This window comes from Manihot esculenta, chromosome 4 (assembly GCF_001659605.2).
Source record: "Manihot esculenta cultivar AM560-2 chromosome 4, M.esculenta_v8, whole genome shotgun sequence".
NCBI classification, from domain to species: domain Eukaryota; kingdom Viridiplantae; phylum Streptophyta; class Magnoliopsida; order Malpighiales; family Euphorbiaceae; genus Manihot; species Manihot esculenta.
In genome coordinates this window covers 28,909,813-28,934,286 of record NC_035164.2, presented here as the reverse complement: position 1 = coordinate 28,934,286, position 24,474 = coordinate 28,909,813, and the positions used below count along the sequence as shown (strand labels likewise).

The 24,474-nt window shown below is 34.6% G+C and overlaps 2 protein-coding genes across 4 annotated transcripts; both read left to right on the top strand.

Annotated features, from left to right (window-relative positions):
* Nucleotides 1–4,617: 4,617 nt before the first annotated feature.
* On the top strand, nucleotides 4,618–21,671 carry LOC110607757 (chaperone protein dnaJ 10). 3 transcript variants are annotated; one of them, XM_021746915.2, is made up of 10 exons: nucleotides 4,618–4,775; nucleotides 5,254–5,371; nucleotides 5,709–5,768; nucleotides 6,313–6,395; nucleotides 6,926–7,091; nucleotides 8,449–8,578; nucleotides 18,883–19,041; nucleotides 19,157–19,329; nucleotides 21,164–21,244; nucleotides 21,353–21,671. In XM_021746915.2, the coding sequence occupies exons 2-10, from the start codon at nucleotides 5,285–5,287 to the stop codon at nucleotides 21,434–21,436; spliced, it is 1,023 nt and encodes a 340-aa protein (XP_021602607.2). In that variant the 5' UTR covers nucleotides 4,618–4,775; nucleotides 5,254–5,284; the 3' UTR covers nucleotides 21,437–21,671. The 3 variants fall into 3 exon arrangements, with proteins under 3 accessions (XP_021602607.2, XP_021602609.2, XP_021602608.2); XM_021746917.2 differs by having other exon boundaries at nucleotides 4,625–4,779; XM_021746916.2 differs by having other exon boundaries at nucleotides 4,633–4,833.
* A 1,730-nt stretch (nucleotides 21,672–23,401) lies between these two features.
* Nucleotides 23,402–24,474, top strand: LOC122723556 (protein CASPARIAN STRIP INTEGRITY FACTOR 1-like). The gene is made up of 3 exons (XM_043956170.1): nucleotides 23,402–23,676; nucleotides 23,940–23,998; nucleotides 24,086–24,474. The coding sequence occupies exons 1-3, from the start codon at nucleotides 23,592–23,594 to the stop codon at nucleotides 24,224–24,226; spliced, it is 285 nt and encodes a 94-aa protein (XP_043812105.1). The 5' UTR covers nucleotides 23,402–23,591; the 3' UTR covers nucleotides 24,227–24,474.

The following is a 24,474-nucleotide window of genomic DNA, read 5'->3' as shown; positions in this document are numbered from 1 at the left end:
TATATGATCAAACATAGCCTGTAAACCTCTACCATCCCATACCATGGTTCAACCTGTGCATGTACTATCTCTATACACAGACTCCTCTTGTCAGAGCACTCATCAAAGCTCTAACTGAGTCCACACAGTATATGTTAAACCTGGTCATACATATTCATCAACTGGACATATACATAACAGACCATGTAAACAAAAGGGATTCACAAGACATCTGGGTCAAGCACAATACTATACAAAACCATTACATCTCTATACATCATTATTTTTCTTTACATCATTACATGTCCACACTAGGCTATTACACGTCTCTTACTCTTTCTCTTCCTGTACCCTGTTAGACTCCCCTGCACACTGAACCTGCAAAACTAGGTTAGGGAAGAGGGGTGAGCTATAAAGCCCAGTGAGTAGAAACATTGAAAACAGTTCATTACTTACATGCTCTCATGAAATACATCATATCACAAACATTTCATATCATGGATGGACATGACCACCAAAACTCCCTCCAGTGTCAGTATGCCTGGCCCGGCCAGGTCTTATAACCTCAGTATGCCTGGCCCGGCCAGGTCTTATAACCTCTGTATGCCTGGCCCGGCCAGGTCTTACAACATCTCTAGGGCTATTGGAGTCGCCTTGGTCCATCCACATCATCATAGTCATCATATTATGCAATGCGCCATATTCGTGAAACTAGTGCAATCAACCTACTATAAACAGCATGATGCATGAACATGCTTGAGGCATTTAATTGTTTTAAAATAAAGATGAAGTTGAGTTCTACTCACCTCTGGCTGACTCTGGTCTAACTTGGTTAACTCTGGTGCAGTGCTCACTGCTGGTCTCTGCGGTTCCTCTGGTCCGTACCTACACAGGTGGACTCAAATGAGGGACCAAACTAGATCAAGAACAACTCTAAAACACTTCCCAAAACCCCTCTAATACATCCTAAAATAATCACAAAAAGCATGCAAAAGAAGACTGGACAGGGCACTTTCGGCGGCAGGTTCGGCGGCCGAAAGTCCCTTCCAAAGACGAAACTCAAGCATCTTTGGCGGCCGAACTTTTACTTTCGGCAGCCGAACCCTTTCGGGGGCAAGGTTCGGGGGCTGAAGGGCACTCCAGAGACGAAAGTCTCTATCCTTCGGCGGCACCTTCGGCGGCCGAAACCCCACTCCAGAGCCGAAAATTCAAACCTTCGGGGGCGAGCTTAGGCAGCCGAAACCACCTCCTTAGCACGTTCGGCGGCCAAACCTTCCTTCGGCGGCCGAACCTTCCTTCGGTGGCCGAACCTGGATTTGCCATTTAGGCAGAATCCTGCTATTCTCATGCACAACTTCCCCCAACACACTCAACATGCAACCAACCAAACCACAACTCGCATATACTCATGTACATGCACAAAGGGGTCCAAAACTAACTTTAAACCCCAAACAACAACATCAACACAACACATAAGCATAGTTTTGCACAAAACTCACATCAACCATACTTAACCTAAACATGCATCTCTACCCATAAAAACTCCATAAAACCTTTAGAAAACATGCTAGAAGCTCAGGATCTACACTTACCTCTGAGAATACTTGAGGATAGGTAATCCTAACGTGGAAAGATGGAGAACCAAACTTCCAAAGCTTCCAAACTCTCAAACTTGGTCTTTGAGCTCAAAACTTTAAAATAAACACAAAACTCTTCAAAACCTTGAAAGATTTAAGGGAAAACATAAAAAGCACATGAGGAAGGAGAGGAACACACCTAAGGCGGCTGATGGACGAAAATTCTATCCATTTCACCGACCTGTGGCCTTTTATAGGTGGTTGGCCAGACCACCTTCGGCGGCCAAACGTGTTTCCGAAATCATGCAAGGTTCGGCGGCCGAAACTCACTTTCGGCGGCCGAACCTCACTTTCGGCGGCTGAACTTGCCATTTCCTTCCTTTGTGTTTTCCATTCAAAAACCCATTTGCTTTATACTGAAAACATTAAAACAGATTCAAAATACTTAGAAAACATACCTATTACCCTTCTAGAGAGTTCCGACATCCGAGATTCCACCGGACTACTGGAATTTCGATGCCGAACTCTAGCCGGGTATTACATTCACCTCATTGGGGTCTTCATCTCCTCAACTGGTTTTGTGGTATCAGCGGTCTTATTTCTGAGATCGATCACCTACCTCATTGATGGCTTTGTCTTTTCAAACGGTCTATTTTTGAGATTGGTCACTCACCTCATTAGGGTCTTCATCTCCTCAACCGGTTTTATGGTACTGGCGGTCTTATTTTTGAGACCGGTCATCTACCTCATTGAGGGCTTCGTATTCCCAACCGGTTTTGTGGTGCTGGCAATCTATTTCTGAGATCGGTCACCCACCTCATTAGGGTCTTCATCTCCTCAACCGGTTTTGTGGTGCCAACGATCTTATTTCCAAGACCGGTCACCTGCCTTATTGAGGGCTTCATCTTCCCAACCAATTTTGTGGTGCCGATGGTCTATTTTCGAGATCGGTTACCCACTTCATTGAAGTCTTCATTTCCTCAACCAGTTTTGTGGTACTGATGGTCTTATTTCCAAGACTGGTCACCTATCTCATTAAGGCCTTTGTCTTCCCAACCGGTTTTGTAGTGCCGACGGTCTATTTTCGATACCAGTCACCCACCTCATTAGGGTCTTCATCTCCTCAACTGGTTTTGTGGTGCCAGCGATCTTATTTCTAAGACCGGTCACCTACCTTATTGAGAGCTTCATCTTCTCAACTGGTTTTGTGGTGCCGGCGGTCTATTTTCGAGACCGGTCACCCACCTCATTGGGGTCTTCTGGTTTTATGGCTGGGGCTTCGAGATTTATTAGCTTTGTTCTTGCTTTTGAAATTTATCTACAAAATAAAAGTTTGCCTAGAGTATATGTGAAAAGAATGTTCTTTATTAATTTGAACAACAAGATATTTAGCTTCATATTTCAACTAAATGCAAAATATTAATTTGTCCAACTATATCATCTCGTATAATTACAAATAATCTAATAAATAATGTTTCTTATGCATAAATCATTCTATAGCTTTTAATTCTCGTAGCAACATGCTTTAAACAAATAACTCATTTCTCAATGAGTTCACATTAATCACAAATGAGGGCTTTTTAAGTTACTTCAGTACGCTACCATGTTTGGGGCTCATGTATACAAGACTTTCATCTAAAACTGTAAATTTTGTGAATAGTTCATGATAGTAAGAATGTTTTGAGCTAAAGAAAGTGACCGTACAACTGGGGTGACTCATGTGCGTCACCTCTCTTTCATGCTGAGCGGATTGCCCTTATGTCGCATTCCCTTCTCACATTGGCGTTTGCCCTTTTCTCACTTTCACTGTGTGGTTTTTAGATGCCGTTAGCAATTTTCGGGTCTTTTCTCTCTCTCTCTCTCTCTCTCTCTGTCTCTTTCGGTTTCCCTTATTGTTTAGCTATTAACTTTTCTCGATTTAGCATGTGGGTCTCAATAGATTTTGTTTGGAAACTCCAACGACAATATAATCTCTTTCTTTCCCACAGACGATACCACTTGATAATGGTGAGATCCGGTGAGGTGTCCAGATGGGCGGAGGTCTGATTCGCTGGATTGATCACCGTTATGTGATTGGTCTGTTAGATCCCTCTATACTTGACTTTAAGGAATGAGGCCTGTAAAATGAAGAAGACGGTCAGGGAACCACAAGAGAAGTTCCCGGTGGAGATCCTTCGACGCTCAAGTCAGATCTGGGAACTTCATGGAGTTAAGGAAAGTAAAACAAAGAAGAGAAAAGAAGAGGATGGTAGTTCTAGATTCTCCCCGTGTGACTGCCAGAAAGAGAGATAGGTCACTCTTCAGAGGAGTGATCTCTTTTTTTAAGATTAGTTCGATGCATAAATACGTTTGAATAAAGTTGATGCCCCTAATGCTATGTCCCCTTCTGATGGGATAGGGATGTTTTTGTACAGGTGTGTCAAGCAGTACATTAATCATAGGCTATAGGACAATAAATGCGGAGCTGGTCGATTCGTACCCTCACATGCGCGCTTATGATCCCTGTACTGAACCAATGAGGCGACTAGCTCATAGCAGATTAGCATATTTATCTTGACTTTATCAAATCGTGCGGGACTCATCAAAACTACATAGAAATAAACTACATAAAAATGATCTCCTTTCGGTTCTTGAGGTCGGTTACGTGGGTGTTCAAAACCTTGTTACAGTATGGATTTTTGAGGAGATCGATTTATTCGTTTTAGGCTTGGATAAATTTAAAAGTGTTACTAGTATAATTCTTTGTACTCAATAAATCGGATTCTTATTGTCTAGCCTGACCAAATGAAAATTTTTTTGATTTATGTGTACACATATTATGATATTAGTTCTATTTTTTATTTTTTATTCTAAATAATGTGTAATGGATGGACCTATGTAAGAGAAAAAAAATATAAAGAGAAAAAATAAAAAAATAAAAAAAAAATCCACGGGACCAGTAACCGTTTAGTTCCATAAAAATCTTGTGCCACTCAATTAGCGAGTTGCATCGAGCGCGTACCTTGTCACTGTCAAATTTCAGTTACTTACCGACACGTCCCCCCCTGGCCACGAAGCATCATCCCCATGCTAAACGACACCGTGGACCTTCTTCTCCACCTTAACGTGGCCTCCGTTTTCATTTCTTTTCTTTTATTAAGCTTTATATCTGAATGACAACATAAGCAGATAGATCACTCTTGTGTCTCAGACATTTATTCGGTGATTTTCTTTTTAGCCGTAAGTAAGCTTCTCTATACACATATCTCAGATTTCTTTCATTGGCTTTTCTGCTCACGTAAGTTCTTATTCTTGATTCATGATTTTTTTCTTAATTTCTTATTTTTCCCCTCTTTTTCTTTTGGCTTTTGTTGTTTTCTCTTCTATTTGAATTCAAATTTGTGTTGATTTTTAATTGTTATTTTGATGGATATCACCTAAGATCTAGATTTGACATACCTTTGTAGAAATTTTGACATGCTATTTAAGTTTCATTGTTTATATCAAAGCTATTCTATTCGGGAACTGTTTCTTATCTTCTATGGATACACATTCTATAATTTGGAAGCTAGTGTTGTTTGCTTTTACCTTATTCCATTTAGTTTCTTGATTATTATAAATGGGTACTTTTTCTTTAACCATTTCTTAAAATTTTGATTTCTTCTTTTATTTTTTTGGGTTTCCTAATGAGGGTAATTCGTTGTTTTGGTTTCTCTAGTTCTGAAAATCTTGATCTTAAAACAAAACCAATGGTGAAAGATACCGCCTATTATGAAATTTTGGGTGTCAACGAGGATGCGTCTGCTGCAGATATCAAGAAGGCTTATTACCTCAAGGTTAGCTTTCAATTCAATATGCAGAATTCTTCTATTTATCTGTATTTTTCTTATGCATTTTATTTATTTACTTTTGGTACAACTGAAAGTTTATAGGACAAGGGTGCTAGCAATTGAATATCTAATCTATATTATCAGGTTGACAATGGAGTATGTAGCTATTAGCTGATGGCTTTTTATTTCTTTAGTTACTTTGAATATATTTCATCCTACATAAGAGTTAATACTCCTACTCGTACAGAAAATTTGTTTACCCACATAAAGAAATATAATTTTTGTGAAAATAGTTTTGATACTATTTGTTGTTGATGAGATAGTTTTCTGCAATTCTGAACAGGCAAGGTCAGTTCATCCAGATAAAAATCCTGGTGACCCAAAAGCTGCACAAAATTTTCAGGTTAGCTAGCAAAACTGATTCTATGTCGATTAGATCTTGTTATCATGTCAATTTACTGTGGTTCTGTTTGCTGCTAGCTTCTTGTTAGTTCAGATTTGTAAATGGAAGGTACTATGTATTTTGAACAGTATTATAGAATGAGAAAAACTTGAATTTGCTCTCTTTGCTGCTGGTTTGTTGGTTCAGCTTTGTCAATGGATAATACTATGTTTCTTTAAACTGTATTATAGAATGAGGAAACCCGAGTTTGTTCTGTTTGCTGCAAGTTTGTTGGTTCAGCTTTGTAAATGGATGATACTAAGTTACTCTGAATTCTATTATAGAATGAGGAAAACCTGAGTTCTATGATGCTGTTCTGATTTTTCATCACTGAGAAGATTATTTGTATGCCTTCTTCTGCAGTTTCCTTCCTTTCTGTTTAGTTTCCTTGATGGCTGATATAGTACCAAAGACGTACTTGTGAAAGGAAAAGGGAATTTAGTTGTACCTTAATCTTTTATGCTATTTCATGTGCTTATTTCTTCTTTATGGGACATATGTGTAGACACTTGGAGAGGCATACCAGGTCTTAAGTGATCCTGAGAAGCGGGAAGCATATGACAAGCATGGAAAGGAAGGAATACCAAAGTAAGTTTATATCATAATGCAGCCTTGAAAATTTGCTTTCTTGATAAATTTCCTTTCTATTATTCAATTGCTTAAATTTCCTTGGAGAGTTTTTGGAACACAATAATTGAAAGAAAAAGAAAACTCTAGTTCATGCAAACCATCTTGCATTTGGTAAGATAGTAAATCTTTCCGGTTAGATTGGTGAATATATGCCTTGAATTGATGAAACAAGAAGAATACAACCCTTTTGTTGTGTGAAAACCATATGTAAGCATTTAAGGAGTTGTAATACAATGTTCATCAGAAGGGAATTAGATTCAGTCATCGGACTATTGAAACTAGGTTCCTCCTAAAAGATGTATCTGAGTGTATCCTTGGTTTGATTATTGTTCTAAGTTTTATCTATTAAGTGCCCTTTCCTAGAAATTCTAGTTTAATGTTTTCATGTTCTTGATCGGACTGGAAATCATTTAGTTTATTTATATTCCTCAGTCTAATCTATTCCAAAAAAAAAAAAAGAAAACATGAAATTACCTTCAATTTTCCAGGGATTCTATGTTAGATCCTGCATCTGTCTTTGGGATGCTATTTGGGAGTGAGTTTTTTGAAGATTATGTTGGCCAACTTGCACTGGCTACATTAGCATCTGCTGATGTTGAGGAAGCCACAAATGATCCCGAAATCCGCATACAGAGAATTCAGGAGAAGATGAAGGTATTATCTATCGCTAACCTTGCATTTGGACAGCTAATATAAAATATGAGACTTGGATTTAATAAAGTTATTTGAAATTGTGAGATTCTAAGCTCCAAATTAAGGGGGAGTGTTATGGAATGTCAATCTGTATTTCATATATTCCTATTTAGAGAAAATTTTATATATTCTTATCTAATTAGAGAATTCCTTAATTTATAGTATTATTTTGTATATGTCTTGGGTCTTTCATTTCATTATAAATAAGAAAGCATAGGTATTATGAGGAATAAAATTTATTGAATAAAGATGTCTTGCTTTGAAGTTTTTATGCATGTGGAGCAGGCTCACGTAGCTGAACCACATAAATATACTCTTCATTTTCTTCTTTCTCCTTAATTGTTCTTTCACATAGCATCAAAGCTTTCAATTCATTGTGGCAATGTGGCTTCAATACCATTCATTTGTATTGTTTATGGGTACTTTTCGATGATATTGTCTATTGGTACTTTTCATGGGTATGTTTCACAGGTAGTGTTCATGGCTTGAGTTTTTGCGTATAAGTGGTGTGTTTGGTACAACATTGTGAATTACTTTGTATTAATGTTCCTTCGCTGGCATTGCCTTTGGAGAGGTAGGTGCAACCTAGGAATTTGCTTTGTGTTGCAATTTCCTTTACGGGGTCACCTTTGGAGAAGGAAGTGCAATCCCAAAGTTGCTTTGTATGGATGCGTTTGTGTTGGTGTTCCAGAATCTATCCTATGAGCTGCTTTTTCTTGTGCTATGTGTTATTGTTGCGAGGAGTTATTGGTTTCAATAAGAATCTTATTAAGAGGGGTATTGGAATTGATGAAATTCCATACTCCATATTAAATAGAGTATTATCAAAAGCCAAGAGTATTTTACATATTCATATTATGGAGATTTTATATATTCCATTTAGTTGGAGAATTCAAGGAACAAAATACAATTGAACCAAGATGTAGCTCATTGAGATTTTGTCTGCAGACATAGGCTCTTGTAATTGAACCACGTGAGTCTTCTTTTATTATTTATCTTTTTTCTCTTTTATTTTCTAATTGTAACAAAAATTATAAATTTCCTTCAATTGATTGGAGTATAAATTTATATAAAGCTTGTATGTGGAGAATGCTCTATTTGAGTGAATTTGAAATAACACCATTTGCATAAAAAAAAGTTCCTAATAGTGAATATAATATTATTTGTAATCCACAATTTATTAATAAGTTTATGTATTAAAATCAAATCCAAATCTCTTATTTTAAATTTTGATATCCAAATATAATATAATGTTATATGCGACTTGGGTTCTTTTGGTTCAGTTGATTGAAGCTAGTGGCTATTTTTTAATCTACAGGAACTTCAGAAAGAGAGGGAAACAAAGCTCATAACAACTCTGAAAAATAACCTTGAACCATTTGTTGAAGGTCAAGAGGATGAGTTCATAAAATGGGCAAATTCAGAAGCTTGTCGCCTCTCTAGAGCTGGTATAGTTTCTTCCTGCTATTGCATGTTGCATTACTTGAAAATCACCATTTTGTGAACATTTAGCTTTAAAGAACTTATTGAAAAAGTGATTCTTCGTGTTGGCATCTTCACAACTAGGAAGCAGAAGGAAGTTCTCAACCAAATTTGATGCTGTATATTGTGCTAAAACATGGAACTTTAGTTTCAAAAGATGTTTTCCTCTCTTTATTTAAGTTTTTTGTTTGTTTTTTTATGTGATTTTTCTTATTATGATATCTTTCTCATCATATTTTTTTTGTTTGATTTCAGTTATTTTTTTAATGAGTGATCCTCTTGTATTTTGCTCTTGGACTTCAGTAGTTCAATGGTGGGGGTGTTTGGAGAATGTTTGGTTTATTTCTTAGCAATCAAAGGAGAAACAAAGTATCATATATCACAATTAACTAGATTTTTTTTACAAGCTATTAACTAGATTAACAACTTTGTCTTTAACAAATACTAGAATGCCTATGCCATCAATCACAAAAAGATTTCTCATGGCTGTTATTAGTTGTGTTGATCAGAGAATGGAACACATTTAAATGCTTGTCTGCTTATATTCCCTTTCACACATGGTTTGCATTTAAGGGACAGAAATTGCAGGAAAAACAATTCCATAATTTCCAATTGTCTGTCTTGGGAGATGTCACTATGGCATGGCTTCTTGCCCATGAAAGTATAACAAAGAACTCTGGGAAGCAAATATCTTGTATTAATAGGTTCTCCCTTTTCCTGCACCAAAGTTCTCTTTCATTCCATTTTCTATAGAAGCTCATCTATATTGAGTTCACTTTGGACTCCAGGAGTCTTAACCCTTTAAGGTAATAATTGTGATTCTGAAATTATCAAACCTTTTGTTTTCAGAGGTGATACTCCACCATTTAAGAAACTGCTGTGTGCCTGTTAAGAGCGTGTCTAAGTAACTAGGTTGGTGTGGATCATTACTGATGACTTGGGGATGAGATTTTTGCTGATGGTTAGGAAACAGTGATCTTCATTGTTTCTTTCCTTATATGGAATGCTGTCCCTATTTTCTACAGAAGAATTGAAACAAATGTAAAAGGGAAAATGGAGGAGTTTGGAAAGATATAAGAACAAGAAGTATCCACTGATGATTTCGCTTTCTTCTTCTTGCAGAGTAAGAAGAGGTGATGCCGTCAAGGAAGATACAATTTAGGGATTATGTTGGTTTAATTTTTCATTGTGAAACTAAGAAGTCTATATTTCTATAATTTATGAATTTATAATTATTTATTATTATTATTTAGGAATATTAAGTTTACTATTTCCTAATTTGATTTGTTTATTTTTCCTAAATTGTTTTGGTTTAGTGTTCCCAGTTAGTTAGTAATAGGACTAGGTGAGAAACTATATGTACCATTTCTAGGTATTTTATTTGAAAGAGAATTTTTTCTATTGAGAATTAATAAAACTTGAGAATTTGTTTCTCTTATTGTATGGGATCTACAACAGTTTGGTATCAGAGCCTCTTTAATGAGCTTGTGAACAATCAAAACCCATCCGCTTCCTGTGAAAATTCCCTTCCCTTAATTTACAGTTCTTCTTTTTGTAAAAAAAAAAAAAAGGGAAACCTCCAGCATTTGGTCTGAGCTCTATTTTCTGTCGTGAAACTACCTAGCAATATCCTTCACAATCCATTATTGTCCTTTCATCAGAAAGCTGAACCACCACCAAATGGCTGCCTATGTATACACGACTTGAATGGTTCCAGTCCAGCTGCCAGACATTGACTCGAAAACAAGTTTTGATATGGTTAATTCCAACCTGTATTGACACCTGCTAGAAACCCAATTGATTTCGATGTTTGGACCTTCCCCAAGCTTCATCGAATGCTGTCGACATTTTATCTCTGCCATAATTTCCAAAGGAAGCAAAAAAGGAAGTCAAGGAAGTTTCAATTTGGGAATTATGTTTGTTATAGGTTATAGAAAGTAAATATGTTGATATAGGAAGTAAATATTAATAAATGTGTTAGTTGCTTAATCTTAGGGATTGCATGATCATATGCTTGATTTCCTTTCCAATACGGTTTCTCATATATAAATATATTATAATCTCTCTTATAATACACAACAAATATTACCTTTCTATATGGTATCAGAGTCTCTCCTGTAGAGATTTGATATTTTTTTTCTCGGAGACTTAGGACTCCTGTTCATTTAGGTTACCCATATAGGAAAACATTTGTCTCTCACAGCCCACCCAGAAAGGACGCCGGAGAGTTGGCGAAGCTGCTCTGAAGAGTTGACGGTTGTTTGGCCGGCAAGTGAGTTTTACGTGCCATGACAAGTTTCTTGACACCTTCCCACTTGCGGGCGCATGGAGGCTCATCGCGCGTCCGTTGCTGCTCAGGTCACCCTTGCCGGAGTTGCCTCTTTGAAGCACCCTCATCAATTCTGTGGTCCGTTTACTGTTTGGGTGTTTAGTGGAGGTGTTTTGGTTTGGATTGCATTCTAGTACTGTTCGCGTCCCACCATTCTGGTACTGTTCATGTTCCACCATTCTGGTACTGTTCACGTCCTGTTCCTTCTGTTTCTTTTGTTGCCATTGCTTTGGATTGGTTGTTCTCGTAGCTGAAGTTAAAATTATCATAACTGAGGTGATTTTTGTGATGACTAAAATCACAGAACATAAATTAAATGGAGAGTAAGACTATCCGTATTTATTTACGAAGTATCGAAATGGATGATCATTCTTACCAAGGATCCTCCGATTGATGACACTAGAAAATATTGGATGAGGGTTAATGCTCGATTATTTTTGAGATCCGAAATTCCATTCATAGTGAGGTAATCAATCTTATTAATCACTGTGAATTTGTTATAGAATTAATGGATTATTTGGAGTTTTTATATTATGGTAAAGGGAACATTTCTCGCATTTATGATATGCATAAGGCGTTTTATCGAGCTGAGAAACATGATAGAACTCTGACCTCATATTTTATGGATTTTAAAAGGGCGTATAAGAAATTTAATGTCTTGATACCTTTTAGTATAAATGTGAAAACTCAATAAGCTCAACGAGAGCAAACTGCTATTATGAGCTTCCTTGCAAGCCTCCATTGGTTGTTCTCGTAGCTGAAGTTAAAATTATCATAACTGAGGTGATTCTTGTGATGACTAAAATCACAGAACATAAATTAAATGGAGAGTAAGACTATCCGTATTTATTTACGAAGTATCGAAATGGATGATCATTCTTACCAAGGATCCTCCGATTGATGACACTAGAAAATATTGGATGAGGGTTAATGCTCGATTATTTTTGAGATCCGAAATTCCATTCATAGTGAGGTAATCAACCTTATTAATCACTGTGAATTTGTTATAGAATTAATGGATTATTTGGAGTTTTTATATTATGGTAAAGGGAACATTTCTCGCATTTATGATATGCATAAGGCGTTTTATCGAGCTGAGAAACATGATAGAACTCTGACCTCATATTTTATGGATTTTAAAAGAGCGTACAAGAAATTTAATGTCTTGATACCTTTTAGTACAAATGTGAAAACTCAATAAGCTCAACGAGAGCAAACTGCTATTATGAGCTTCCGTGCAAGTCTCCTTCCAGAGTTTGAGACAGCTAAATCTCAGATTTTTTTTGACTCTGAAATATCATCGTTACATGATGTTTTCACTAGGGTGTTGTGTACAGAATCTTCCTCTCCAATTCCTTTACCCACCACTAGTGCTCTTGTTAGTTGTGCCAGACAGAATGATAGAGGTGAGAACAAGAGAGGTTTTAATGGTGGTAGAGGATCTCAGCATTCTCCTGGGGAAGCAGTTTCTATTTCTGACTTTAGTGGAATCATTTGTTATTACTGCCGTGAATCTGTACACACTAAGAAGACATGCCTGATCAACGCTCACAAATGGCGCATATGGTAGTTGAGGCCTTTTCTAATTAGGGAATTTTGATATCTGCAGATGAGTATGCACAATTCACTCAATAACTGGCATATCTGAAATCCTCTAATTCTTCTATCACTGCAATTGTTGAGTCAGATAACTTTACTGCATGCCTTGTGTCTTCATCCTCCAAATGAGTTATTAATTCTGGTGCTATCGATCATATGTTAGGTAATTCTATTCTTTTGTTCAATCTTAAATCTCATGCATCATCTTCTTATGTTACTCTTACTGATGGCACTAAATCTTCTGTCATGGGTTCTGGACATGTGAACTTAATACCTTCTCTTTCTGCATCCTCTGTGTTATGTCTTCCTAAGTTCTCCTTTAATTTGCTTTCCGTTAGTAAATTCACTCGTGCACTGAATTGTTGTGTTTCATTCTTTCCTGATCATTGTGTGTTTTCAGGATCTTTTGACAAAGCAGATTATTGGTAGAAGGTGTGAGTCGGAGGGTCTTTACATCTTGGATCAGCAACTACCTAGATCTCTTGCATGTTCCATAAGTTTAATGCCTTTTGATGTTTATTATCGGTTGGAGCACCCTTCTTTCTCTGCTTTGAAGAAGTTATGTCCACAGTTTCACTCTTTATCTGTTTTAGATTGTGAGTCTTGTCAATTTGCCAAAAATCACCGTTTACCTACAGTGTCTTGAGTCAATAAACGGGCTTGGTCCCCCTTTGAGTTAGTACATTAAAATATTTAGAGTTCTTGTCCTATTGTGTCTAAGTCTAACTTTAAGTATTTTGTTACTTTTTTTATGATTTCTCTCGTATTACTTGGTTATTTTTAATGAAGAGTCGTTCAGAATTATTTTCTATATTTTGTGCTTTTTATGCTAAAATTCAAACTCAATTCAATATTTCTATTTGAATATTGCTAAGTGATAATGTTAAAGAATATCTTTATGGGAAATTTCAATCTTATTTGTCGTAAAGAGGGATTCTTCATCAGTCTTTCTGTGTTGACACTCCTTCACAGAATGGAGTTGCCAAATGAAAAAATCAATATCTTTTTGAGGTAGTCAGAACTCTCTTATTCCAAATGAAAGTACCTAAATGTTTTTGGGTTGATGTTGTATCCACTGCTTATTTTTTTATCAATCGCATGCCCTCCTCCGTTCTTTATGGTGGTATCCCTTATAACATTTTGTTTCTCACTAAATTTTTATTTTCTATTGAACTACGTATTTTTTGTTGTACTTGTTTTGTTCGTGATGTTCGTCTACAGGTTACTAAATTGGATCCCAAATCAATCAAATGTTTTTTTCTTGGCTATTCTCGACTTCAAAAAGGGTATCGTTGTTTTTCTCCTGATCTTAATCGGTACCTTGTGTCTGCTGATGTAACATTTTTTGAGGCCATTCCGTTCTTTCCACCATCATCTGTTTATGACACCTAGGGGGAGGAAGATGACCTCTTGTTACACACTGTTAGCTCTTTGTCTCATTCTTAGACTGTTCCTGCACCTTCCACTCACGTGCTAGATCTCCCTCCCATTTTTCATGTTTATTCTAGACGTTAGAGGACTCTGACTCCGCTCCGCTACTAGCTTCTTCGTCGACAGACCCTGCTCCCATCGATCTTCACCGTTTGATTTAGATTTGCCCATTGCTCTTCGCAAAGGTAAACGTACTTGCACTCATCCTATTTCGTCTTTTGTTTTTTATGGTCAATTATCCTCTTCTTCTCATTGTTTTGGCACTGCTTTAGATTTTATTTCAGTCCTATTGAGACTTTATCCTATTCTGGTTGGCATGCTGCGATGAAAGAAGAAATTATGGCCTTAGACACTAATGGTACTTAGGAGTTGATGTTCTTGCCCCAGGAAAGCGGGCTATTGGGTGCAAATGAGTATTTGCAGTAAAAGTAAATCCTGATGGGTCTGCTGCACACCTCAAGGTCCATTTAGTGGCCAAAGGTTATGTTCAAACTTATGAAGTTGACTATTCTGATACATTGTCTCCAGTTGTCAAGTTCGTACCTGTTAGATTGTTTATTTCTTTGGCAGCTACACATAATTGGTCTTTGCATTAACTGGATATTAAATTTGTTGCTTGGGGAGGGGGAGTTAGGCAAGGTTTGTAGATTTCGAAAATCCCTTTATGGCTTGAAACAGAGTCCTCGGGCATGGTTTGGCAGGTTTAGTGAGGTGGTCCAACAATTTGAAATAAAGATGAGTAAGTGTGATCACTCAGTGTTTTATAAAAATTCTGATAGTGGAGTAATTCTGCTTTTAGTATTTGTGGATGATGTTGTTATCACAGAAAGTGATGTTGTTGGCATTACATTCTTAAAAGAATTTCTCAAAATACAGTTTCATACAAAGGATTCGGGCTTTTTGAAATTCTTTTGGGCATTGAAGTTATGCGATGTAAGAAAGGCATTAAGCCTTGCAGTGCACCAATGACTCCTAATCTTCAACTTACCACAGAAGACAGTGAACCATTTGCAGATTCTGAAATATATAGAAGATTAGTTGGCAAGCTGAATTGTTTGAAGGCGACTCATTTTGATATTGCATATTCAGTGAGTGTGGTAAGTCAGTTTACGTGCTCTCCTACTGTTACTCAGTGGGATGCTTTGAGACAGATTATTTACTAATTGAAAGGGGCTCCAGTACGAGACCTCTTCTATGGCAACCATGGGCACTCAAATATTGAATGCTTTCTGATACTGCTTGGGCAGGTTCGATGATTGATAGGAGGTCAACCGCTGCATATTGTGTTATATTATGTTTTTATGGGAGGTAATCTGGTTTCATGGAGAAGTAAGAAGCAAAATATAGCCTTTCATTTTAGTGCTGAATCTGAATATTGAGCCATGGCACAAGTTGTATGTGAAGTCTTGTGGGTCCGTCAACTGTTAGAAGAGGTTGGGTTCACAAATTCGGTTTGTGGTGCGATAATCAAGCAGCCATCTACATTGCCTCTAATTCAATATTTCATGAGAGGATTAAATATATCGAGATTAACTGTCGTTTTATTTGTGAGAAAATCCAACAAAAGCTAATCTCAACAGGACATATTAAAACTGGAGAGTAATTAAGAGATATCTTCACTAAAACTCTAAATGGGACTCAAGTTAATTATATATGTAACAAGTTAGGCATGATTAACATCTACGCTCCAATTTGAGGGGAGTGTTATAGGTTCTAGAAAATAAATATGTTGATATAGAAAGTACATATTGATAAATATGTTAGTCCCTTAATTTTAGAGATTGCATGATCATAGGCTTGATTTCCTTTACTTTCTAGATACGGTTTCTCATATATAAATATGTTATAATCTCTATTGTAATACACAACAAATATTACATTTCTACAATGTTGACAACTAATTTTGAGAATAAATAAACTTTGAGAAAATGTTCTCATCCCTTTCTGAGAATTTGTTTATCTTATTCTATTGGTTATGTATTAGGAGGATCTTAGAAGAATAAAGGAAACGAAAAAGATCCAGTCAAATGGAGGCAATAATAACGATAACTAAGTTTTAATCCCAAACTAGTTGTGGTCAGCTATATGGAATTATGGATCCTTTTTCACCATTTAGCTTTATTGGGCACCAAGTTTATATCGGTATAAAGAATTTGTAAATCCTGCCATTTCACTCCACGTCATTTGAGGCTTCCCCTTTTTATTTTCACTTATTCCTTACTAATTTTTCACACTTCTATACTATGGATTTGATGCTCTACGTATGACCAAACTATCTTAATCGACTCTCGCTTATTTTATTTCCAATATGTGCTATATGTTTTCTGTATTGAATGTAATCATGCCTACTCTAATCAATTTTGTATTACCGGACATCCATCTTAACATCTAATTGAATGGAGAAAGTAGGAGGATAAAAGAAGAATGCATGTCATTTTTGCTTTAAGGGAAAATGGCACGAAAATATATTCTTTATGAAATCTCTATTTGGGCTCAATAAGAAAAGTTAAGTTAAATATTGGTGAATACAAATAATAATATCTACATAGTTTATTGTTCAACATTAGTAGGATACATGTAGTCCAAGTTCAGTTTATTCAAGGGCAGTTGTTTGGCTGCTTAATTAGACTAGAAGCTTACTTCTTGTAGTATGATAGAATCACTGTCTCATTAATGTAGAACCACAAGGACGCTCAAAAGGAAAAGAAATAGAACTCTCAGATTTCTATTAATTCTTGATTGTCAGTAATAATAATCTCTTGGAAAATACATAAATTACATAGGTATTTATAGACTAATAACTAATCCTACTACTACTAGGCTTGGGAATCCAAAAATGGAAAAATGCTAAACCATTTTCACTAGAATTATCAAACAAATACTTTCTAGGAAACACTAAACCTAAAGGAAAGAACTCTTGAAATATTCCTAAATAACAATAATATTCCTAGTTCCTATTTTTATAGTAAATGTGAGTGTGAGATCTTAATGTTACAGTTAAAGACTAAAATCAATATAATTTCAAAATCTAATTTTCCTTGACTACATCATTCTCCCCTGGTTGGAAAAAATCAACCTCGAGTTTTGTAATGCAAAAGAATCAAGAACTGAATTTGGAGATCAAGCAACTTTATCTTCTTCAATAGTAGCAGTAAGATTAAAGCAATGAACTTCATTTTTCCCTTCAAATCCATTGAAATATTTGAACATATTAAATCATTCACCACTACAGTTGAAAGGCTCTTCAATTCACTAAGAATAAGAGAATTAGCTTAATTCAAATTAATTTGTATTCAGTGTGGTTTTTTTTTTCTTCTATCCTTGAGATTGATTTGTCAAACATTTCTTGCTCATTCTCTTCAGTTTCTTTCTGTAGAGTATGTTCTCAAAATTTTCCAACTCAATCTTATCATTTTCTATTTCAACATGGTGTGTAGATAATTAAACTTTTGGATTCTTCTACCTACTCTTCTTGTTTTTCATTATGAAATTCTGTGGTTACATGCATTCAAAGTATTATTACATCTTCAAAAACTAAATCCTATCCAAGCACTTCTCATCTTTATCTTGAAATTGGACATTTGAGCAAACATTTTAAGCCAAATAGTTGAATCTGTTGCTGGGTAAGAAAAGGTTGTTTCCAATATTTGAAACATATATTCCTTCTTTCGTGCTTAAGCCTTAAAGTTTTCTGTAACTTATAAAAGCTCTTTAACAATTTTGCATTCCTAAAATAAGTCCAGAGGGCAAAATTCAACACCACTATATGCGTCACTCAAATAATACATCTCATCTAATTATGGCTTTTAAAAATCTATTTTCAACTTCTAATCTTTGAATTTCAGCTCACACTGCATCTAATTGCTAAGGACAAGCTACAATCTTCAAGGCAAAAGGACAGATGTAGCACTCTACAAAGTTTGGCACTGGAAGGCATCTTCTTGAAACTGTCCTTGTGACTCCCATTGCTTGAGAAGTTATTCCCCCCGCTTTCTTTCTTTCTTTTGTTCCAAAAAGCTTTGCCCACATAAGATTCACATTAAGTTGGATGTGGGATTGAATTACGGACCTGCAATTGGCTGCAGGATTGTTTTGAGTGGTGCGGTTGTGTCTCACTAAGCTTTATTGTTGTCTTAGTGCTTTTATTGCAGAAGTGATTGTGTTTTTCTAGGAATGTAGTTCCCTTGCAATTGCAAATCATTATAACTCTTGGCTCTAAATCAGGTTGTTGTCCTCCAAGGAATCAACAAAATGTCACCAACTGAACGTGTTTGGTGGGTGAAAATGGTCACACAGTTGAGGGTGAGAGTAAGATATCTTGGTCGAATCAGGTTCTAATACCAATTTAATGTTGAACCACAAGAATACTAAAGAGAAAGAAATAAAACCCTCAAATTTCTGTTTAAAAGTTCTCGGTTGTCAATAATAATTATAGTTTTCTGTAGGAAAGCACCTAAATTACATAAGGATTTATGGATTAATAACCAAACCTACTACTACTTGGATTAGAAATCCCAAATAAAGAAATATTAGACCAATCTTACTAGGAATATCAAACTAATGCTAACTAGGAAAATTCTAAACCTAATAGAAGTCTTTAACTATTCCTTAACAGTAATATAATTGCTAAACTTCCTTATTCTAATAGAAAATCTGCACAAAGACTAAATCTAAAGAATTTTTAAATTTAGTTTTCCTAGACTGCATCACTCGATGGACTTGTGTTTTCAAACAGTATACTGTAGTTTCAGTTACATGACAAAAGCAATGAATGATGGTAGTTACAGAATCTGTGTTGCTTCTTAATTATGCATGTTGCCAGCTGCATTTTTTTCATTCTGTTGGAGTTATCTGGTTAACCTTTTAAAATAATTGCAATTGCCTTTTTACTGTAATTTTTGCAACCTTCAGCATTTGGTGAGGCAATGCTGCATACCATTGGCTACATATACACGAGGAGAGCTGCTAAAGAGCTGGGAAAAGATAAAAGGTATATGAAAGTACCATTTTTAGCAGAATGGGTGCGAGATAAAGGACACCAGATGAAATCACAAGTAATGGCAGCTTCAGGTATGGTATACAGTCATTAAAGAAGTTGGACATGATGAAATGGGCTTCAAGGTCTTTCATTTTCATTCAAACCTAAAGAGGTACCTAACAAACTCATTTCTCATCTGTTTTTTAGGGGCTGTTTCTTTGATTCAAATACAGGAGGATCTGAAGAAGTTGAACCAAACAGAAAACAAAGAGGAGAATTTACTAAAAGCCATTGAGGATAGGAAGGATGCTATGCTGCAATCCCTTTGGCAGATCAATGTGGTTGATATTGAGACGACTTTATCACGTGTTTGTCAAGCTGTAAGTTGCTAGTTACCTTTCTCTAGTTTATGAAGTCATATTTTAACACAACTCTGATGACGTGGAAAGGTAATAGGCGATGGGTAACTTGGGTTATTACTTAGCTTTACCATATGAATGTTCTAATGTGAGTCTGATAACAGATAATCTTTATCTAGAATTTTTTAAGACCTGCATGGAATTAAGTAGGTGACTGATTATTCAATATCTTGGGTGTTCTATTGTTTTTTCATAGAGAGATAAGGAACTGACTATTCAAATTATCCGTATTTGATAGTAGAATAATGCTTTTAGTCCTTAATGTTTTCTGTTCATTCTAACACAATGGCACAGATGTTAAGAATTGACCTTATTCCAATTTTACTCATTGATTTCTGATGCCGTCTCTTTAATGTCGCAAACTTTCAGAGCTAAGACATCATGCTTCATGATGCGCCTCTCATGGCCTTCTTAGCATCTATTTTTCCTAGTGTTTATTACATAGAAATGGCTTGTACCTTGAGTGGCAGAGGGAAGGGCCGTTAGCTGCTCCCCTCCAACCAAATAATAATAATAATAATAATAATAATAGTAAAATCATGATTTTTTTTTGTGTGTACTATATAATTATTAATTTTATTATTTTTGTTGGGCTCCAAAATTAATAAATGACATTTATATTAGTAAAATATTATAGTATAAGTGTCAGCCCCTAAATATTTTTAAAAATAGTTTAATAGGTATAATAAAATTTTGATTTTTATTAGTTAATCTCTTAAATTTTATATTAGCCTCTCTAAATATGTTTTTTTTTTAAATTAAACTGCATAATAACTTAATGAAATTAGACAGCATAGTTTATATTATGATTTAAATAAAAGCATCAAAATTATTTGGCTGTAACAAAATGGGCACAAGATTAAATAAAAATTAATTATTCCAACTTTTGTGTATACAAATTAAAATTTGATTGGTAGTTATTTGAAAATTAAGTACAAGTTGATCCAATAATTTGTTGTTCGAATTTTTCTATTTTTATGTTTGCTCTCCCTTTGGTTTTATGGTTTCATTTATATATATATATATATATACAGACACACTTTTCTTTCATTTTGCCTTTTAATTAAAAAAAAATTATTTTATTACATATGTACATGTAGATAAAGTTAATGATCTCCTCAACTTTCATACAAAGTTTGGATTGATCAATTTAAGTTTATAGTCATTTTCTATGTGATATATTTACTTTATGATTTTACTCATTTTATTTTTCATGTCAATTTAATCTTTATTGTTATTATTTTTTAAGCTTATGCTATTATGCCATATAATCTATCTATCTGGTGTTATATGTATCTCTTTTGGCTTTGGATATCTGAATTATGTAGGACCTGTTATAATTCTCTGATGCCAATATATATATATATATATATATTTAAATAGTATAATTTATATTATGAAGTTATATGATGCAAAACTATAATTCTATAATATTTATATTTATTATTGTTGGCAACTATATCACATGACATGACCTTGAGTTGCAGTAGTCAGAAGTTTGGCACAAGGACCTGAATCCAGCAGCAGTACAAAAGTTTTCAATGGTTCTGATTGTTGTATGCACAAGTTGGTTCAGTTAATGAGAATTGTTCTTATGTGGATGCTATGGGACTATCATGGCATTATATAGTTCCTATGCCTCCAGATAGGGTGTATGTCAGTTCATCAAGTTATATAAAAGTCGTTAATTTGCAGCATACGTGCAATTTGAACCAAATTTCTAATGAGAGATTACCAAGAGGAATATTGTTGTGTGCGCGTTATGTGTAACCTGGTTGCACGTACTTTGTTTCAGGTGCTTAAAGACCCTAGTGTCTCCAAGGATGTTCTGAGATTGCGGGCCAAGGGATTGAAAAAGCTTGGAACAATTTTTCAAGTATGTTTCTTCTTCTTCTTCTTCTTCCATATCTGTCTATACCGACGAAGTTCCTTCATCATTATGTGTGTATATATATAACCAAGTCAATTTTTTACTGCTGTTCAGGGTGCTAAAGCTGCTTACAGTAGGGAAAACAGCCTGCGCCATGAAAATGACCAGCTCAGTACTGTTCCTAGTTCATCATCGTAATCATATCAATACCTATTGGACATCACTTACGTTTTCTGTAGATGCATAGTCTTTGAAAATATTGGTTCTGTTTCTGTAGCTTCGTACCCTTCTATTGACCTGTGAACATGCCATGGAGGCCACTGACTGGTTGGGTATTTACAATGATTTCTTGATTCATTTTGTTTTGTTTTTTTTCCTAATTATAGATTTTTGGGTATTGCAAATAAATGCATTATGGTGTTTAATGTTTTAATGTTATGCAAGATTTGAAAGAGTGAAAAGATAGGCATTGGTGGTGTTACTTCTTTCTTCCCTTTTTTTTCTTAAATTTTTTTTTGAGTGGACATCGTTGAAGGACTGATCTGATGCGCATGGTTTTAATGGCGTGTTGGAGGAAGATGATGAATTCCGTGATGGGACAGAATTCTTATATTCCAATTAATTGAGCTCAGTTGCAAGTGGACCTTGGTTCTACAATTCATCATATATTTTATTTAATATTTTTTAAATAATTTTAATAATAAATATATTTATAAACAATCAATTACTTATTAATTATTTAAAATTTTATGATTTAAAAAAAATTACCATCCATATAATTACTAATGCATTTATTCAAGAATTAATTAATTAGGCATTTACTAATGCAATTATTCAAGAGTTAGTGCAATTGAAAATGGAGCATTGCTCTCTCTTCAGTGGCAGACACTCTAAAATGAATGGAACCAAACATGCCATAGTGCAGATTTATTTTGTATCCCAAATTTATCAATTTTTTTTCAGTTTTTTTTATTACTAGATAGACATTGGATTATTAATTTCAGAAACCGCAATAGTTAATTCTGACTCGAAATCTTATACGACCGATTCGTGGCGGTCTAGGAGAGATGTCATGACAGGATTTTATAAAAAAAATAAAAAGCAAACAGATAAGGATATTTTTAAAAATAAAAAAATAAAAGCCCACAGTGGCTTTGCTTTATTCTCCACCAGTGTCTGTCTCAGTTGTATTTGGTGGATAGTCTTTGTCTTCAACGATAATTGGAAGCACTACTCATCCACAAAACCTATTTTATGCCCTTACCTAATTCTTCTTTTTTGCCCCTAATCACCAACCACTTTATCCCTAGTTTCCACTGCTGCCCTTTTCAGGTTCCACATAACCCTCAAATTACTATTCTACCCTCTAAATTTACTCATATTTTATTTTAAATATATATTTCCACTCTTATATTAATTAAATTAATTTATTAAACATTTATAATCAAATATAAATTAATCATATTATTATTGAAATATCACTCTTAATTTAATTAGCATAAAATTTAAATATAGAGACTGCAAATAAAGTTTAAATTGAAAAAATCAATCGAATTGAATTAATTTGAAAATTCGATTTAATTTTTTATTTATTTTAATTTGATTTTTAATTTTAAAAATTTTAATTATTTCGATTTGGCTCAATTTTAATTAAAAAAAATAAAAAAAATCGAATCAAACTAATTAATGATAATAATATGTTATTTTCAATAATATTGAAAAATTAAATTATATTAATATTAAAATATTTTAATTAAATTTTAAAATATTAAAAATAAAATGTAAAAAATAAAAAATTTATTAAAATTTGAAATTGATCAAATATTAAATCAAATCAAATCGATTTAATTCAATTTAATTTCTAATTAAAATCAATTCAATTTAATTTTTATAAATACTAAAATTTCAATTTTCAATTTATTCAGTTTAATTAGATTTTAAACTGAATTTATTACTGAACTGATCGAATCCGTACTCTAGCCCAGATAGAGGCGAGTAATCAAGCAGTGCTTTGATGGTTCTTAAAGTTGGGAAGGGAGATTTAGGTAATTTCCACTAAGGATCATACTCTCCACTGTTAGATATGAAGATTTAAAAATTATATAAATCCACTAACTTCATAGACTTATTAGTGCCCCAACAACAGAAAAGTGGTCTTCTTTACCTTTTTCTTTGCTAATTTTAATACAATTTTAAAATAAAACTTTCATTTTCTCTACATAATTTATATATTAATTGTAAGGGATTTGCAAAAGCTAACTCTCCAATTGGTGACTTGAGTGTTCTTTTGCAATTCAGGAAGCTTCATATATCTAGGCTTCTGATCTTCAAACATCAAAAAAAAAAAAACATAATGGCTTCTTCTCTCATGGTTCTTCACAAGTTTACTCTTCTCTTCCTCCTTGCTTCAACTGCATTTCTTTCACCATCTTTTGCAGGTCTCCTCCTTTTTTCATCCCTTCATCATCTTACCTGGACTTAACCAAATCATGCAAGTTATTCAGTACGATCGTCGTTTTATGTAATAATATTAATCATTGATGCATGCATACATATACGTATGTGTTTTGAAGAAAGTATATTGTCTAGGTTTTAACATGTTGCAGAGAACTGCAACGTCATGTCCCAGTTTAAGGTTGTTTGTTTTTCAGTTCTAGAGATGCATTTGATTAATATTAACACCATTAATGATTGTTTGCAGGTAGACGATTCAAGTTTATGAATAAGTTGGCGAACCAAGTGGACATGTCTTTTTATGAGGTAACAGAAATTATTTACTTCATTCATGAATATGAAATGCTCAACCTCAATCTTTAATGAGATTTACGTATAAGTATCTCTTGGTAGGAAGTAAGCAAACCATCAAAGCAGGTGGATGAAGCAAGCATGATCCACGAAAGGCTTCTGCGAGCAAACACAAAAGACTATGGAAACTATGATCCTGCACCAGCTCTTGGTAAACCTCCTTTCAAGCTCATACCAAACTGAAGGGTTTTAGTCATGAAGGGGTGAGTGAGAGTCCAAGCACTGGCTGGCTAGATATATATATTATTAAATAAAAGATGATATATAGAGCTTTCTACTATAATACATACGTAAAGTTTTGAAGTCTAAAGATATGTTTTATATATATAGTTTCGTCAGGAGACAGTATGGCTGTATGTCTAAATTATATGTAATTAACTACGTACATACGTATATGCAAAATAATAAATATTGTCTGTTTATGTCTTTAC